At 44.4% G+C, this 18,349-nt stretch overlaps 2 protein-coding genes across 8 annotated transcripts in view; one reads left to right on the plus strand and one right to left on the minus strand.

The window, feature by feature from the left end:
* DALRD3 (DALR anticodon binding domain containing 3) overlaps nt 1–996 on the plus strand; it is a 40,926-nt gene extending 39,930 nt beyond the window's left edge. The window contains exon 13 of the mRNA XM_058167959.1: nt 922–996. Coding sequence (XP_058023942.1) covers nt 922–981 — 60 coding nt within the window. The 3' untranslated portion in view covers nt 982–996. The remainder of the gene's footprint in view (nt 1–921) is intronic.
* Nucleotides 997–1,128: 132 nt separating this feature from the next.
* On the minus strand, nt 1,129–14,306 carry WDR6 (WD repeat domain 6). Of its 7 annotated transcripts, none has more exons than XM_058167952.1 (8): nt 14,210–14,257; nt 13,364–13,506; nt 12,609–12,745; nt 9,783–12,228; nt 6,972–7,067; nt 4,302–4,418; nt 4,068–4,186; nt 1,129–1,636 (listed from the first exon to the last, which is right to left on the minus strand). In XM_058167952.1, the coding sequence occupies exons 3-8, from the start codon at nt 12,673–12,675 to the stop codon at nt 1,131–1,133; spliced, it is 3,351 nt and encodes a 1,116-aa protein (XP_058023935.1). In that variant the 5' UTR covers nt 12,676–12,745; nt 13,364–13,506; nt 14,210–14,257; the 3' UTR covers nt 1,129–1,130. The 7 variants fall into 7 exon arrangements, with proteins under 7 accessions (XP_058023935.1, XP_058023933.1, XP_058023936.1 ...); XM_058167950.1 differs by lacking the exon at nt 14,210–14,257 and adding an exon at nt 13,912–14,164; XM_058167953.1 differs by lacking the exon at nt 14,210–14,257 and adding an exon at nt 13,912–14,164 and having other exon boundaries at nt 13,311–13,506.
* Between the last annotated feature and the right edge of the window lie 4,043 nt (nt 14,307–18,349).

The raw sequence follows: 18,349 nt of genomic DNA on the forward strand, positions 1-18,349 counted from the left end.
AGCTCATGAGCTGCCCTTGATTTGGTTACAGTTCCACAGCAATAACTTGTGAGAAGAATGGGAGAACATGCCATATGTGCTGCCTTGATCTCCTGGATAAGAGGTGGAAAGATAAAATCATAGGCATAATAGGGATTTCCCTGTCTTTTCCAGCTGGCTTGTCCACTTGCATCTTTCGGGAGCAGGGTGATTTCTTGTTTGGTTCTGGTACTTCCCAAAGGAAGGAGTCACACTTGTCCTTATGGTGCAACCTGGGTAGGCAATGACACTTGCTGTAGGCAAGGCTGAGCTATAAGCCATAGACTGACCCACTGAAGGGATACTCTCTCTTGATAACCTGATTTTGTTCAGCTTGGGAGCAAAATGTGGCTGGACTGCCACATTTGAATTGAAATTTAACCTCCCGGATTAGTAAGTACCATCTGTAAGGTGTGGAACACACTGCAAAATTGTTTTTCGATGGAGAGATTATTATTTTGAGGCCTATGCTAGTTCCAAGTACGCCAAAGGAGTCTTAGTATAACCATGCTGTGGGGTTATGAAATATTCCTGTTCTGGAGAATCCATAACCACAGTCAGCCCAGGAATGAAATGCTGGATTATCAAGTACGGGTCTGAAAGACACAACGCTGCAATGGTCTGATCGGAGCAAACATCGGGGCTAAAGAAACTGATGAAAGACGAATCCTAACTTGGAGTATTGGGCTAGCATATATCCGGAAGGGCAAAGATCCTTAGTACTGGGAGCCACTTATTCTAAACGAGTTCGGGGGGGATATACCCCTCCTCCACAATACTAATTTCTCCTGCCCCTGAAAGTCTTACTGCCCTGGAATGCCATCCATCCATCCATCCATCATCTGTCTATATAATTCTAATCTATCTATATCCCGCCTTTATTATTTTTACAAATAACTCAAGGCAGAGAACAAATCCAACACACCTTCCTCCTATTTTTCCCACAACAACCCTATGAAGTGAGACCCGAGATCCAAACCCTCCAAGACGGTTTGTGAAATTAGGATAACGATGCCTTTCATCTTGCTACAAATGATGCTATGAGCAGAATTCCTTTTGACACCTGCTGTTGTCCTCCTCCGTCTTCTGCATTTCAATGGAATAAAGCCGTTTCAGATTCCCTCTTTTATTTCTTTACCTCGCACGTCCAGCCCCCAGGAAAGGACTTGCAAGCCCTGGCCACATACCACACCGCGATAGCTGTGTCCTTCAGTTTCCCAGCACTCCAGAGCAGCCACGTCGGCCACCTGACAGAATTTGCTCCATACAAAAGACAAGCTGTCCTCGCAGAGACTCCAGAGTGTCAAGCGTTGGTCCACTGACACAGAAAGGAGGATGTTCAGATGGAGGAGCCTCACTCCTGTCACATGAGCTGCGTGAGCGCAAAGCCTCGATACTTTACTAATCACTTGGATACCAGCCCTGGCTGGGGTCTCCTGGCTTTCAGCCTTCACCTTCGCCTCAGGGCTTTCAGCCTTCACCTCAATAAGATGGACAGAGATGGACCCGTCATCACTGCCACTGACCACCACAAAACGTCTCTCGGCTGTTTTCTGGATGTGGAGGCTGTTCACACCACAGCTGTGAGCCTGTATGGTCAGGACTGGAGATTCCAGGGCTGGAAAAGAACAGAAGTGCTGGTTATTTTTCTGCATATATTTTTTTTTAATTGGAAAGGTGAGGTAGTGTTAAGATATTTAATGTAATAGCTGGAACAGTAAAGTGTATAATGGGCCAGAAGAGTTTTTAGTTGATTGTTGGAGAGTGTGAGCTCCTGCATGAGGCAATCTACGTTATGATTGGTTGCCGGGTGAGAAATGGGAGTTCTTTTTTTTCTGGCCCTTTTCTTCTGTGTGCTCTTGTATGCTGTTCTGTGATGTATCTGTATGTATGTATCTGTGATTTACCTGACAATATACTGAGGTGCCTGACTTATCTTTTAAATGTAAAATATATTTATTTATATAAAACCACAGATTCGTGTCAGCATCTCTGACTTTATTTGGACACCAGTTGCGCAATTCCCTGACAGGTAGAACTACAAGAAACAGTTGTACACTGAAAGGGTCCAAGATTAATGTCATGCCCCTATCTGAATCCGAAGGGGAAGAAGAACAGCTGACAGAGAGTGACTCCGTTGGCTGTGGAAGAAACTGGGGAAGGGCAAAGTCAGGCTGAGCAGAGCAGGGGAGAGGCAAAACAAGGGAGGGGGGGTTCAGACGGAGACCAAGGCCCACCCACTCCTCATCCTAGGCAGCTCAGGGAGGAATGGAGAAGAGAGCAATGTGGGTTGCGTGCTGTACGAGGGAGGAAAGAGGCCTGATTCTCTTTACAAGGTACAGCTGCTGATGGAGTTTAAAGGAGAGGCAAATGGGAGGGGCGGTTGTCGGGAACAAACACTGAATTCATCTTGTGTTTATCTGAGTTCTGTCATCCTCCCAACTGGTTTGATTTACTGCCATGCTATTTCACTTCCGAAACTCCTTATCTTGCTGCCCTGCCACACTAATTACCTTATCTTGCCTTGTTGGATTTATAGTTGGAAGTTTTCTGCTTACAACGTTTGGGACTGAAGTATTGCCAGCCAAAGACTATTACAGGTTGGTGGAAGAGCTCTCTCCAGGCCGGAGAGTTGAAAGGGACATTGGGGACACAGTTGGTGATAATAAAGGGACTCATATCGGTTCTCTGGCTGTGTTGCCTTTGTGCCACGCCTGGGTCATCACAATTGGAGAGGAATAGTAGAACACAATCCAAAGGCTGAACTGTGCCTTCAGATGAACAGAAACTCCGGCTGAGGAGCTGTTGTGACCTAGGCCCAAGTAGGTAGTAATAAACTTAGTCCGTGGAAAAACAAACAAACTTTATTCAAAACTTTTAACAGCTGGGAATGAAATAATTCCCAGCTGTTCGAATAAAGTTTGTTTGTTTTTCCACGTTCAACTCAAAGTAAAACAAATGCTTCCCACCACAAATTCCTCAGTTATCTCGCAAACCTTGGTCCAATTAGGCAAACTGCCAAAGGCCCTTCCTGGCAAACGTCCAGAAGCCAAAAAAATGTAAGACGTAAACGAAGCAGAAGACAAAGCAGAAGATGCAGCTACAACGTTGTTTTCCGGCAAAGCTCAAACGCGGGTGCTGGTCTGTTTTAAGCCTTATGGGAGCGGCCAATCATCTCTTGGCCCTACTCCTGAGTTGTCCTCTCTGCTTGAGCTGCTGTTACCTTCTGGCAGCTCTTCTCATGCGTGCATTAGGAACAGGCTCCTCCTGTTCCTCTGCCTCACTACTATCAGTCTCTGGATTCCGCATCTCACTTCCCGATGACCCTGGCCTCACCTCAGCCTCATCGCTGTCTGACTCCATTGCCAGTGTTGTGTCTTGCCTGCTCTCACCACAGCCGGGGCCTTCTTATCTGCTTCCGAACGCTGAGGAATGTCCTAGTATGCCTCCCGGCCCCAGCCCTGGCTCCATGCCCAGACAGGCTGAGGAGGAGGAAGCACCTCCCGGCCCCAGCCCTGGCTCCATGCCCAGACAGGCTGAGGAGGAGGAAGCACCTCCCGGCCCCAGCCCTGGCTCCATGCCCAGGCAAATGGAGCAACTAGACCCCTCCCCCTCCCCCACAGCATGTGAGCCTGAGGGAGGTCAATTACCAACAGCTGCCGACTGGAGTGACCCTCGCTTCAGAAGAATTGATAGGCGGCGGCGTCAGAAGGAAGGGAGGGGCAGGCCTGGATAAGTGCTGAGTCATGGAGCCACACCCCATGGCCTATATAAAGGATCTGCTTTCTGGCATTCTCTGAGTCAGGCAAAGTCGAACATATCTTGCTGAAGTCACTTTCTGGTCTCCTGCCTGCCTTGAGGACTTTGCTAGGACTTTGGCAGAGCTGCAGAGGCATGCCTGATTCAGATTTCCCTGACCCGGCCGTCAGCGGAGGAGTGGGACATGATAGCCAGTTCCATAGGCTGCTGACGGACCACAACAGGAGCTTTACAAGAAAGGGGATGCGCTGGCTTTTTTAAGCTGCGTCATCAGGACTGTCAACACCTACCTAGAGGTTTCATCTGAATGTCTCCTGCCTTTACTATTGCTGCAAAATGGCTGAGGGCAGCAGTAATGTCCCAAAAGGCAATGCTCCCATCAGTGGCTGCACTGCCCATAAAGTGTCTCCTGTAAAAGAAAGAGGTATTTCCAAAATTAGCTCTTCCAGTGCTCCAAACGTCACGCAAGCATCTTTTGACCAAAGGAGATGGCACTCACATGCCATTGCATCTGCTCTTCCTACCTTCTCCCGCTGGCCATCTTGTAGGCAAATGCCTCGACCTTCAGGACACAGTGCTGATGGTAAAAGGATTCTGCTACAAGACACAACTTCTTGACGTTCTCAAGCAGCAGGAACAGTCTACCCCCCAAAAAAGAGAGGAAATAAGGCACTTAAATGGATACAGAGCTCATATTTTCTTCAAGGTGTCTCTTAATATGCTGTCCCAAAGATGCTTTTTCAGGAGGCAACTGGACTTTCTTGTTTTTTCTTTGAAGACCTTTCGCTTCTCATCCAAGAAGCTGCTTCAGCTCTGACTGGATGTTGGGGAATGGAAGGATTTACAATATATTCCTTGCAGTCATCTTGGTCATTAGCACTCTTTAGCACCAGATGACTGCAAGGAATATAAATCCTTCCATTCCCCACTGTCCAGTCACAGCTGAAGAAGCTTCTTGGGTGAGAAGCGAAAAAATGTCTTCAAAGGGGGAAAAAAAAAGGCAGTCCAGTTGCCTCCTGAAAAAGCACCTTTGGGACAACCATGACCTGGATGACTGAGAATCTCTACAGACTTCTTGATATGTTTATATAACACTTCGGCTCTGTGAGTCTGTACACTGACTCCAAGTAGGCTTCTGAATCCAGTTCAAGGTCGCCACCTATAAAGCCTTACATGGTATAGGACCAGATGATCTCTCATTGTTTCTGCCTGCTCCACCAGGTCTATCAGGAAGGGCATGTTATTTCCAGGTCTCTTCCATTAAAAAGCTCCATCTTGTTGGTGTTGTGACCAAGGCCCAAGTAGTGATTACTAAACACAATTCACTCCTCAACAAACGTATTTTATTAAAACAGCTGAGAATTAATTCATTCTCAGCTTTTGTCTCAAAACAAAAGTCTTAATAACCAGTCCCTCGGCCTTATCACCAACCTTCGATGTCTCTGACAACTTGCCAAAGGCTTTTCTTGGCAAAAAACCCACAAAGTTCAAGAGACGCTGACAAGAAGCACGGAAATCAATGTTGGTTTTCTACAAAGAACCCAACGGCTTGTTGCTGCTCTTTTAAGCCGTGAATCATCTTCTGGCCTTACTCCCGAGTTGTCCTTTTTGCTTTAGCTGCTCTTGCCTTCTGGCAGTTCTTCGCATGCCTGCACTAGGAACAGGCTCCTCCTGTTCCTCTGCCTCTCTGCTGTCCACCTCTGGAGTCCGTACATCACTCCCAGATGGCTCTGGCCCCATCTCTGCCTCTGATGCAGAGCCCTCATCCGGGCCTTCCCCTGACTCCAGGACTGGCCCATTCTCCTCTCCAGCCTCTTCACTGTCCGATTCCACTGCCAGGTCCACAGGCTGCTGGTGAACCACAACTGTTGGATTCCAGAGCCACACTCTCTCTACAGCTCTAGAACTGCAACCTTGCTCCCCCAGAGATACAGAATACAGAATAATAGAATAATAGAATTGGAAGGGACCTTGGAGGTCTCTTAGTCCAATCCACTGCCCAAGCAAGCAGGAAACCCTATACTATTCCAGACAAATGGCTGTCCAACCTCTTCTTAAAAACTTCCAGTGATGAAGCACCCACAGCTTTTGAAGGCAAGCCGTTCAACTGATTACTGTAATTGTTCTCACTGTCAGGAAATTTCTCCTTAGTTCTGAGTCGGATCTCTCTTTGATAACTTTCCATCCATTGCTTCTTGTCTTGCCCTCAAGGGCTTTGGAGAATAGGTTGTCCCCCCTCTTCTTTCTGACAGCCCCTCAAATATTAGAAGACTGCTATCATGCTACCCCTAGACCTTCTCTTTGTTAATCTAGACATATCCAGTTCTACGGGTAGTATTCACTTACCTTCGCTACCAGTTCACAAATGTGATTGCACGTGCCACCTCCGCACATTTGAGAGGTTATTATTTACCCGAGGTGTCATTCATTTATACTGTCATGATGTTTTAATCTTTTGCACACCACCTACAGCAGGGGTCAGCAACCTGCGGCTCTGGAGCCGCATGTGACTCTTTCACCCCTCTGCTGCAGCTCCCTGTCACTCAAAATATGCGTCACAACCGCCAATGTGCGACATCTGCCGGCACACGATTTTTTGAGTTTTTCAACCCCCGGTAGGCCAACTATGGATAAATCCAAGGGGGAAGAAAACAGAAAATTTAATTCAACTACATATGCCAGCTTTGTGGCTGCTCAAGAAATAGTCAGGCACGGGAAGGGTTTTGTGGCTCCCGGTGTTTATTGATGTTTATTGATATTGATCATCAATTGTGTTGTAAATGTTGTACCTTGATGAACGTATCTTTTCTTTTATGTACACTGAGAGCATATGCACCAAGACAAATTCCTTGTGTGTCCAATCACACTTGGCCAATAAAATTCTATTCTATTCTATTCTATTAATTTTCTGTGGGAAACAGCTCCAAATGGCTCTTTGAGTGTTTAAGGTTGCAGACCCCTGACCTAGAGTTCCTGCTGTGAGAGAGGCTATTTTGAAAGTTCTTTAAATACCCAAGACTGTTGTTTCGTGCTTGAATGTGGGGAAAATGTTTCATAGGAGTAAACAGCATCTGCCCACCTTGTCTTTTTTTTTTTCCCTACTTCCCTCGTCTCTGGATGTATTTGCTCTGACAAGCAAAACCCATTCTAGCCATCTGAATCCCCAACCAGAGGAGCAGAATTATTTTCCTTACCGGACAGATCCATCACTACAAGCAGCAGCTAGGAAGCACAAGGGACCGGGCAATCCCGCCTCTTCTATCCTAGCAAGTACCACCACCGACATGTACCTGGAACACACAAGTCAGTCACTTCTTCCAGAGGTTTTTCATTCCAGAACAGAAACAGCCATTATGCAAGCTAGAAAATGGCATGCTGCTTACTATCTGGTATCTATCATAGATTCACCGGTTCTATTTACTGGACACAAATGCTAAAAACACTACACCACAATTGGAACAAAAATCTGCTCTAATGGCTTAGACCAGTGTTTCCCAACAATTTTAAGATGTGTGGAGACTTTGGCTCCCAGATTTTCCCAGACAGCATGACACAACTGCATGGTCGTATTTCTATGGGGGAACTGCAAAACCAAGGCACACACACATTTCTCTGTTAAATATCACTATTTCCACAGAATACCAGGATGTTCCATCCTTCAAAGATTTAAATTTGGAAGAGAGAGATTTATGTTCAGACATTTTGGTTTAAAAAAAATCATATGATGACCCTTTTCATGTCTTTTCAATCTAGTTTTAGGATTACCATATTTTTTGGAGTATAAGACGCTCCGGACTATAAGACGCACCTACCTTTTTTGGTGAGGAAAACAAGAAAAAGAAATCTGCCTTTGCCTCCCAGCAATTTTGCCTCGTTGCAGCAAACAGCAAATAGCCTGCTTTATTTTCATTTTTGTTTTCAGCATAGCTTGATTAGCACAAGGAAAAGAAAATCTGCTCCCAGCAATTTACCTCCTTGCAGCAAGCAGCAGAGGCAACCATAAAACAGCTGAGAGTCAGGAGGCGGATCCAACGGACCAATCAACTGGTGCTAATTAGGCTGTGCTGAAGCTGAAATGGGCTGTTTCTTCTTGCTGCTTGCTGCAAGGAGGTAAATTGCTGGGAGGCAGAAGCCAAAGGGTGGGGGCCATTGGGTGGGCAGGGCTACATTCAGTGTATAAGACGCATCTAAATTTTCACCCCCTTTTAGGGGGGAAAAGGTGCATCTTATACTCTGAAAAATATGGTATTTGTGAAAGACTGATGGCTCCCCTATGTTCATTACGTGTGTGTGTGTATTCTGCAGATACCCGCCCCCCCTTCAACTTTGCAGAGTTCTGCTGAAAATTTAACCGATGTTTGGGAGTGTGCAAGATTTTAGACAAATCACAAAGCAGGTTGAAAATCTCGCAGTAGTTTCCATATTTTGATGCAACTACTGCAGCCTCAAGTAAGTTTTGCCGCTTACTGGTGAAGTTTCTATTAGATCAGCTATTATTATAGGCAATACCTGATTGATTTGTAAAAAAAGCGAGAAACCAAACGGTCATGAAAATTACACTGGATGGCAGTTAGAAATGAATCCAGGTAGTTCTTGACTCACAACTGTAACTGAGCCTAGAACAGATTATAGTCCTAAATTGTTACAATTGTTAAGCAGGTCATCACATGACCATGCTCTATTTTACAACTTTTTTTTGGCCGTCATTAAGTCAATCCATTTTATCCACTGAGCTTATGCCAGAAACTGGATGCAAATCTTGGAAATTGGCAAAAACTCCAAAAAGTTGTGGTCCTGTGAACTGCAAATGGCCAAAAATGCAAGCTAGTTGCCAAGCGCTCCAAATGAAATTATGTCACTCTGTGGCTGTGTGTGGATGTGCGCGTGTGCACATGTGTGTGTCTGTCAGAACTTTGAAATCGGGTCATAAATACCTCTTCCACTGCAATGTCAAACAGTTGCCAGCCATTAAATGAGGATTACTTATACTACATGCACATGCGTTGAAGGAGCTAAGGACACAAAGAGAACCAACAGCCTAGACTCAAAGCGAAACAAGGCTGCATACTTTGTATTTGGGATCAGTCATAGCACCAGTGCAGGTTGTCCTAATATAGAGTTATATATTTTCCGAGGTGGATAAAATTAGGACTCAGATGGTTTAGGGCAGTGGTTCTCAACCTTTATAGTGCTGCGACCCCTTTAATACAATTCCCCACGATGTGGCGACCCCAACCGTAAAATTATTTTTGTTTTGAATTTATCGCGCCTGAAGCCAGATTAGGCTAGCGATTGGGAGTGATTGGAGCTGGCTTGAGAGGGAGACATCAGAGCAAAGATTTCTCTCTTTTTTAATTCATTGTGCCTGAAGCTGAATTCGGCTAGCGATTTGAAGAGCCTGCAGCTGGCTTGTGGAGTCAACCATTGGAGCACGATTCTTCGACTCGCAAGTATACTTCCCATAATTTCCCTGGCAAATCATCATTCGACCCCAACGAGTTTGCGACCCACAGGTTGAGAACCGCTGGTTTAGGGCAATATGCTGACTCTGTAAGCCACTTAGAGAGGGCTGTAAAGCACTGTGAAGCGAAATATGTCTAAGTCCGTGATGGTGAACCTATGGCACACTTGGCAGAGGTGGCACGTAGAGCCCTCTCTGCTGGCACGCGCACCGTCATCCCAGGTCAGAACTCTGTGGTGTTTCTTTCAGGGTTTCTGTTTCTTGCAAATGACAAAACAGAAGCTCCCGAAAGAAAAAGATCTTACCTCTTGCCACGCTACCAATGTTGGGATGCCCCGCCTCCTGCTGGCTACCTGGTCTTTGGGTCTCTGCTGCGCATGCGCGCACATGTCCACATTTAAGTGCATGCATGCCCATGCATGCACGCATTCGCACGCACCTTTCCGTTTTGGCATGCGTGTGCAGTTTGGACACTCAGTGTCTAAAAAGTTCATCATCACTAGTCTAAGTGCCTACGTTATAGGGAAAGACCATTTATTTCTACCTGGTTTCTGGATCCATCTTGATGAGTTTGTGCTTATTCTTCTTGTAGTCCCAGTGCTCATCCAAGCGATGCGATGCCACATGAACCAGCTGACAGGCTACACTGCTGCTGGAACCGGGCTTAGGGCTGAGCGCTAATCGGTAACACTCGATCTGGGCTCGTCCCCCTGCAGAAAAAAGCACAGCGGAGATTTTTTCCCTCTCAGGCTGACTAAGGCCGTTCTGGACCACAGTCAGAGCTCTTATACTGGAGATGTGGTCGCCAAGAGCAGCGAGCTGGGTCACTCTGCGAGTTTGCACATTAAAAGCGAGAATGTTCACCGTATTGTCCTCACTTCCTGTAGCAAAAACACTGATCCTCTCTCGCCCAGAGGCTTCCAGGGTACCGACGTGACACACGCATGTCATCCCCCTGCCGTGCAGAGCAGCTTTCAGGATTCGCTGCCCACTGGAGGCATCTTTACTTTGGTACAACCAAATTTCCCCAGATTTTATATACACAAAGGTCTCCAAGGAAAGGCAGCGGGCATAGCTCCAGGAGCGGTGGCCACCTCCGCAGGGAATGCAGAGGAGCTTCTCACTGCTGCTGGCACTCCAAATTACAAAGTGGGTAGCATGGAAGCCGAGCACCCTCAGGCTCCCATTGGGGCCAAAGCGTAGCTCTTCCAGCCATTCTAGATCTTTGCACGGCTTTTGCTTCCTCAGCACTTGGAGCTGCCGATCCTTCACTTGCAGCTGGCGATAGCAGCTGTCTCTCCCCGTGCTGTAAATAAAGCCGCCATGGCAGGTTACGGAGGTCACCCCCTGTTTCCCATGAAGCCCGAAAAGCAGAGAAACGGGTCTCTCGGCATGGGGCTCTCCACTTCCAATAGGGAAGGAAAATCCAGGCAAGGCACAGGCGGTTTCTGAAGTAGAACGGCTGGGTTCATCTCCCCCTTGTGTTTCTTCCAGTCCCGGAGTTGGTTTGCAGGCAAACATCATAAGAGAGCCTCTGCGGTCGCCACAAAGCAGAAACTCTCCTCGGGGCAAAAAAGCAATGCAGGTGTGCCATCGCTGCTTACAGACCGGCAGGAGAAAACATTGCTTTAGCACCACTGTTGTTCCCCCAAGTGGGTGCCAAGAGATCTCCAGCTGCAGCAAAGCCCCAGCCGGACCAGAAGCAAAGAGACTGCAAGTATTGGGGTCCCGGTTTAGATCCGTGGCCCAAGTCAAAGTGTGCACTTTCCCTTCAAAGAGGTTTAACTCCTTGCTTTGCGTGGGACTGCCGAACGGAAAAACTTTCACCTGCCCTGACAGGTTGCCCATGGCACAGAGAATGCCTCCACTGGCAAGCTTGGACACTGCCAAGAGACCGTAAGACTGATAATCAGCATCCTCCAGGAGCAATGCCCAAGTTTTAGAAGTCAAGTCACAGGAATAGACAGCCCCGACATCAGTCATCACCAGCAGATGGTTTTCATCCACCAGTTTTACTGCCCTGGGGGATCCTTTTCTGCCAGTGGAAGGAAAATCCAGCTGCCAGAGCCTGTTTCCAGGGCTGCTTCTTTCCTTGAGGCACCAGTGTCTAATGCCCGAATCGGCTCCCCCTGTAAACACCCAGCCTCGCTCCTCATCCACCGCCACCGCCCGGAGTCCTTGGCCCTTGTGTCCTTTGAAGCTGTGGACAATCTTGCCCTGATAAGTCCACGCAAGACAGGCCGAATCCTCACCGATGCTGATGATGTAGTCCCTCAGCAGTCTTACTGACCAGACTCTGGACTGGTGCCCGTAACACACCAGCAAACATGGGACCAGAGCAGGAGGTGCTCTGAGGTCACAGATGCTCCAGAGCCGAACACTCCTGTCATCAGAGGCCGAGGCCAGGATGCCCTGGCTCTCCAAGAAGCAAATGCTGAAGATGACACCGCTGTGTCCACTGATCCTGCTGCGGGGCTTTATTCTTCCGATGCCATCTGTCTGGTCAGCCACACACCAGACCACCAACTGATGAAAGACGGTGCCAGCCACCAGAACCAGCGTCTCCCAGCAGCTCCCCACCAAGTGGGCAGAATAGAGGATACACTTCTCTTGGCAGTGCACTTCTTGGAGAACCCTCCGGCTGAGGCAGTCATACAGTGCCACTGAATTGTGTCCCAAGGCCACAGCCACACTTATGGGCCTCTCGGTCCTGCCTTCCATCCACTGCAGGTCCCAAATCCAGTCGTGCAGCTCACAGAAAGGAAAGACTTCACTGAGTTCCACTGAGCTGTTCTGGAAGCTGAGCTCTACAACCGCAAAGCTTTTGCCTCCAAAGATAGCCAGGGTTGAGGATTGGTTATCTCCAGGACTCAAACTCTGCTGCTCCTTAATACCATGGACAGTATAGTTCCGAAGGACCTGCTTGGAGCATCTTGCTGACGGGCTGGCATCGGGCGACAAACTATAGATGCCTACATAGGGTCCTTCTCCTAAAGGAAGAGAAACACCGGAATGCCAAGTCAGCATATTTCGCATGCTATCAACATACTAATCTCTTTTCCCAGAATTGCCCTTCCAGATATATTTGATTGCCAAATTCCCATGAACTCCACTAACGTATTTCATACAGAGTAGTCTTATTGATCCTAAACTGGATTCCTATTTGCTGCCTCTTTTGTTTTAGGGTGGGGAATGATCTTGGTTTAGTTTAGCAGGAAAACTGACTTTAAAACCAACCTATAGCAAAACAATTGTTAACCTTGAATTAGCAAGCTTCATATTTGGCCCGTGTGGCAATGCCCCCATCCCCACGAAATGGAAAAAAAGTGGGGATCCTGGTCTCCCATTGTAGAAAAGGTAAGATATTTACCTGCTATAAGATAATCTCCCACCATCTCCAGAGCTGTTATAGGAGCCAATAGTAGTTCTGTTTCCATGACTTTTCAAGGATGGGAGGTAAAAACTCCTGATTCTCTCTCCCTTTTATATATGTATATATGCAGGCCTCTGAGGAAAGAGGAAAAATGATTAGCCCATTCTATAAATCTGCATCAGCTCAAACAGGAAAATAGGGGAACAAGCTACCTTTTGATGTACAACATTGGAATAGTGAAGAACTAAAGAAAACACTCCCAAGCAGAATCAACATATCTGGTTATAAAAGACAGCTTTTAAGTGGAAAATATTTTTTGAACGGAGTCTCAGAAAATTAAGTTTATAGAGGGGCATTAGAAAGTTAACATGCAGAGAACTACAAATAAAATATCGTCCGATAGTCCTGATATGTAAAAACTATAGACTTTGTTTATTACATTAAGGAAATCAATATTGAACACAGTATTTAGAAAGTAGTGTCAGTTTTGACCTAGTTGTTGTGTTCTTGAATGCTAAGAAGTGGACCCAGCTATGCCTGTGGGAGCTACGGAAGCCTATTTCGAAGAATCAGTGCAGAATTTACTCTTGAGGTGACAAATAATCATGTTCAAACTATTGTACTTTAGACACACTGTGTGGAGATCCAACTGTCTGTCATAATGCAAGGAATAACAGAACAGAATAATAAGAGTGGGACCTTGGAGGTCTTCTAGTCCAACCCCTTGCTCAGGCAGGAAAGGAACCCTGTACCATTTCAGACAAACGGTTGTCCACTCTCTTCTTAAAAACTTCCAGTGTTGGAGCATTTGCAACTTCTGGAGGCAAGTCGTTCCACGGATTTACAGTTGGAGGGGTGACTACCAGCCACAAGGAGAAATCCGCTACTGGGAGACCTAAAAGCAGAAGAAGGATCATCTGGAGGAAAACCGATCTTTCGGGATCACTGAGAATTGAGAACGATTCCATGGGGCTTAATTAAGCAAGAATGCAAGACAGGAAGACGTTCTGATTTTAGAAATGGGAAGCCCGTGGCTTCCTAGAATCTGGTTTTCTCCAAGTTCTGGCTAAAGGCAGATAGAATCAGAATTAATTTCTGCTGTAGAATAGAATAGAATAGAATACAATAGAATTTTTTTATTGGCCAAGTGTGATGGGACACACAAGGAATTTGTCTCGGTGCATAGCCTCTCAGTGTACATAAAAGAAAGGATACCTTCATCAAGGTGCAACACTTACAACACTTAATGATAGTCATGGGGTACAAATAAGCAATCAGGAATATAAAATGTTGCAAATACCACTTGGTCACCCGTCCGGTGCATATTTTTTGCGGATTTTTTACACACAGCCGAGCACATTTCTCCACGTTCCGGGATCTACAGAGCAGAAAGCCAAAAGAGGCGCCTGTATAACCAGGAAGCAGGCAGGCCAGTCTGAGCCCATCAAATATGAAATCCGAATGTGCGGAACTCTTCTGCTTTGCTCCCGGCAAGAGAAGATCTTGCAAGGAACGAAACAGCAGAGAAGGAAAGAAAGTAACGTGGTGGAACCTTCGCGCAACAATCTCGCGAGTTAAGCAGTCTTTAGAATTCTTACCTCTTCATACACGGGCCGCTACCGATTGGCTATGCCTCGGGAGGCTCGTTCCCGCTTCCCTTTCGCCGAGAGACGCCATTGGCCAGCGGTTGCTAAGGTGGCTCTCTCGGCTGGGAAGAGATTCGATTGTAGCGAAAGGGAAGGAAGGTTTTCTTAAAGGCACAGCGACCCGAAATTATCTGCCCATCGGAAGCTGGGATTGGCGGCCCCAGGAAAGGATTTCGGAACGTAACGAAACGGCCGGATCTCGAAATCGGAGCGAGCCGGACGCGAGGGAAGAGCAAGAGCAACTTTATGGCAACATCATAGCAAAGGTGTGTGTCTCTTTAGAGCCCGAGACAGTTTCCATAATGCGATTCGCCCGGAGCCAAAGAGAAAAAGCGATCTTTTTTGGAGGATATTTGATGCAAAAGCTAGAAAAAGAGCAGGAATTTGGAGTCATCTGCAATGTTTCTCAAATTTAGCGGCTTTTAGATGTGTGGATTTCTACGATTATAGGCAGTCCGCTCACAGGGGCAAGCAAGTGGGTCTCGAGTAAATGTGGCCATACATTTATCTTTCCAATGCTTCAATACCAGTCTTTTGGCTATAATAAGGGTATGGAGATTTTTTTTTACAGGCAGTTACGTTGTCCCGTTCTCAAATTCCATGCATTAAGCATGTTAATCAAGAGACTATTAGCATCTGAAAATGTTAGCTTTTGTCAAAACGTTAGCTTTTGTCAAACAGTTATATTTATAGAATACACTTCCACTACTTTCTCTTCAAAACTTATTAGACTTTGCTTGATCAAATATAATGAAATACTGTATGGAACTCATTTATGCACAATACGTAAAGTGAAAAAGAATGATAATTATGTATGTTAGAAATAAATATATATACATGTGAATATTTGCATTAGCTAAGTATATTTAGAATTGTAGTTGTTAACTTATAAGTTATAAAATAAATAACCCTCTCTAAGCAGTTTACAGAGTCAGCATATTGACCCCAACAATCTGGGTCCTCATTTTACTGACCTCAGAAGAATGGAAGGCTGTCAACCTTGATCGAAACTCCTGGCAGTCAGCAGAATTAGCCTGCAATACTGCACTCTAACCACTGTGCCACCAAAGCTCATTGTCAATTTTAACAATATTCATTTTATCTAGATATTTAAAACAACTTTTTAATGAAGGAGTTTTACTGTTAGGGAAACTGTCTGAAGGTTATAAAAACACCACCGTTTTCTTGACCTTAATTGTTCTATGATAATAGGTAGATTTTAAATGCTTTTGAAACAGGAAATTAAAGTGGCATTTTTTATAAATATTAAACCTTTTCATGTGTGAACAAGATACTAATGTATTTAGTTTCAAAAAGATTAATTTTTATAACAATCAACTATTTTCTTATTATTTTCCATTTATTTTTATTAACAGATCAATAATCTCTATGTCCTGTTCTGTCATTTATTTTCCTCAGCATAAGATGTTCTCTACATTCATCTTAGATACTGCATTACGTTGATTTTCTGTCTGTAGCATTCTGTGTGTATGTGTGCATTAAATAAAAAATGCAGGTGTGACTGCTAATTTAAAGATAAATTGTGATGATAAATGTTAGCATTACCGAGAAATTTAGAAAACAGAATCATTGCACCAGATAGGAGAAACTGCTTATATCTTGAGGAATGTCCTCATTAATATGGCTATTTTATTGATCCTCTTTAAAGAATAAAATATTTTATAGATATGGAGACTGTTATACATGTGATTTAAAGCAGAACATCCAAAGAACATGGGTTTCAAATATTTATTTGCAGGACTGACAGCCTGACATCAGTGCATGGGACACAATAAATTAAATAAATATTAAATAAGGGAAAAAAGTATCCAAAATGCAGAATTGAAGGGTACACACACACAAATAAAAATAAAAGACTCAGTATTTACCAGTTACCTACAAATATGGAACTGGCAAAACCACATCACTCAAAAGCTAGCTATAATTACTAAGTTCAAGTCTTTCTATGGATACTAGATAACCCTTTGGATAATAAAAAAAACATGATTCAATAACACAAATCAGTGTCTTAATGCCACTCACTTCACTGCATGTAGTTGAGCCCCAACAAATCCTGTACATTCCTGAAAGCTAGAGAACCAGGCTACTCTCAAGCCATGCAGCTGTTCAAAGCATTCACACATTTCTGGCAGGAGTTTTTGTTTTTGTGGGCTGCAGTCACAAAGCGCCATCATACCCAACCTTACTGATGGCTCCTTAACATCTTACAACGTATCTACATTTTTTCTGGGATATTCTCTTATTTTTAATTAGCAAATTGAAAAAAGCCTTTGAGAGGTACAGTCCCTCTCAAAACTCTCATATATGACATTAGATCCCAAAAACCATATACGAAAAGAAAAATGGGGAGGCTGGTGGTATCCATTTTACATTCAACCTATTCGCATTTCAGAAGTATGTTGTGCAATTAGGACCCATGAATGAATTCTAGGTTGATGCCATTAAAGCAGTCTTAAAAAGGAATCAATAAAATGTTTAAATGACTTATTAAACTATCTGTTCAGTGACATTTCTTGAATCAAGGCCACATCTAAAAAACCTAAGAAGTTTCAGGGTACAAGTTACTAAGCAGCTAATTTTTTTTTCCAGATGAAAAATTGCAACGGAATTATAATAAAGCTGCAATCGTAAATATTTTCATGGAAATAATTTGCACTGAAATCCATTACATTTAAGAGTACACTACTGAGGATTGGAGCAAATTTTTCACTGCTTTTTAAATTGATCCTTCAGGTATCATCTGGGAAAATTCTGCAACTTGTTCACCTGATCACAAACACACTAACAGAACAGGAGAGTTACATAACTAGTTTTCCACCAAGTAACACATAAGCACCCAGGGTTTGGGTTTTGTCTGCCCAGGACTACAAAAATGAATTAGCAAGAGTGCTGTCAAACATCTGCCAAATTATATAACATGGTGGGTGAGCTATTTTTGGCTTAGGAAACAAAATGCTATGCAACTCTCTAAGGCAACACTGAAGAACTCCAATAAAATTAGAGGTGGTTACTTCTAATTGTTTGGAATGAAATTCACCGGAAAAAACACAAACTGATTCCATATGCAACAATCGCAATAACAACGGATTTTCACCTCAATGAGGCTATAGGTAGGAAGGGCAAGTCCTGTAGCACGCAAATGTCCTACCACTTAATGCTGTTCATATTGCAATGGAGGCACCAGGGCAAAATAGCAGCCACCAGATTGAGCCTTAAAATATGTTCCTCTAATCACCAAATAGAAGTTTTGTCAAAACGTAACAGGAGATGGGAAACACGCTTCACTTTCTCAGCAGGCTAGAAGGCCCATTACAATATTAGTTTTCTCAAATCAAAATCAACCATTGCACTGTTGAACTGGACAAGAGATAAATCTGCTCACTGTGATATAAATGTGAACTACTAGGCCAAAGCAAAAGCACTCTTGTTCTCTGCAGCAAGCTACTAATAATGTCTATTACCAAAACCTGCAGTTTGATTCAACTCAAAATGTCCAAATTTCTTTTAAGAATTCTGCAACTGGAAATCCTTTTTCAGTCTTCCCAGTGAGTAAGAGGGAAAAAAGGAATAAAGGAAATTAACTCTAGCCTTTGTACAAAAAAAAGAGAGAATATTTGCCAAGAATCGGTACTCTCCTATGGTGCAATGCAGTGCAACAGAAATTCCACCTTCTCCTGGTTTAATGCCATTTCTTTTCATTACTGACATTTAAGTATCAGTAACAGGTAGTCCTCAATTTACAACAGTTCACTTAGTGACTGTTCAAAGTTACAATGGCATTGAAAAAAGTGACTTATGACCATTTTTCACACGACCTTTGCAGCAGCTCCATGGTCATGTGATCAAAATTCAGATGCATGGCAACTGATTCATATTTATGACGGTTGTAGTGTCCTGGGATCATGTGATCACCTTCTACAACCTTCTCATAAGCAAAGCCAATGGGGAAGCCAGAGTCACTGAACAAGTGTTACTAACTTAATAATTGCAGCAATTCACTTAACTGTGGCAAGAAAAGTCATAAAATGGGGGCAAAGCTCACTTAGCAAATGTCTCAGCAACAGAAATGTT

This window comes from Ahaetulla prasina, chromosome 2 (genome assembly GCF_028640845.1).
Source record: "Ahaetulla prasina isolate Xishuangbanna chromosome 2, ASM2864084v1, whole genome shotgun sequence".
In the NCBI taxonomy this organism is placed as follows: domain Eukaryota; kingdom Metazoa; phylum Chordata; class Lepidosauria; order Squamata; family Colubridae; genus Ahaetulla; species Ahaetulla prasina.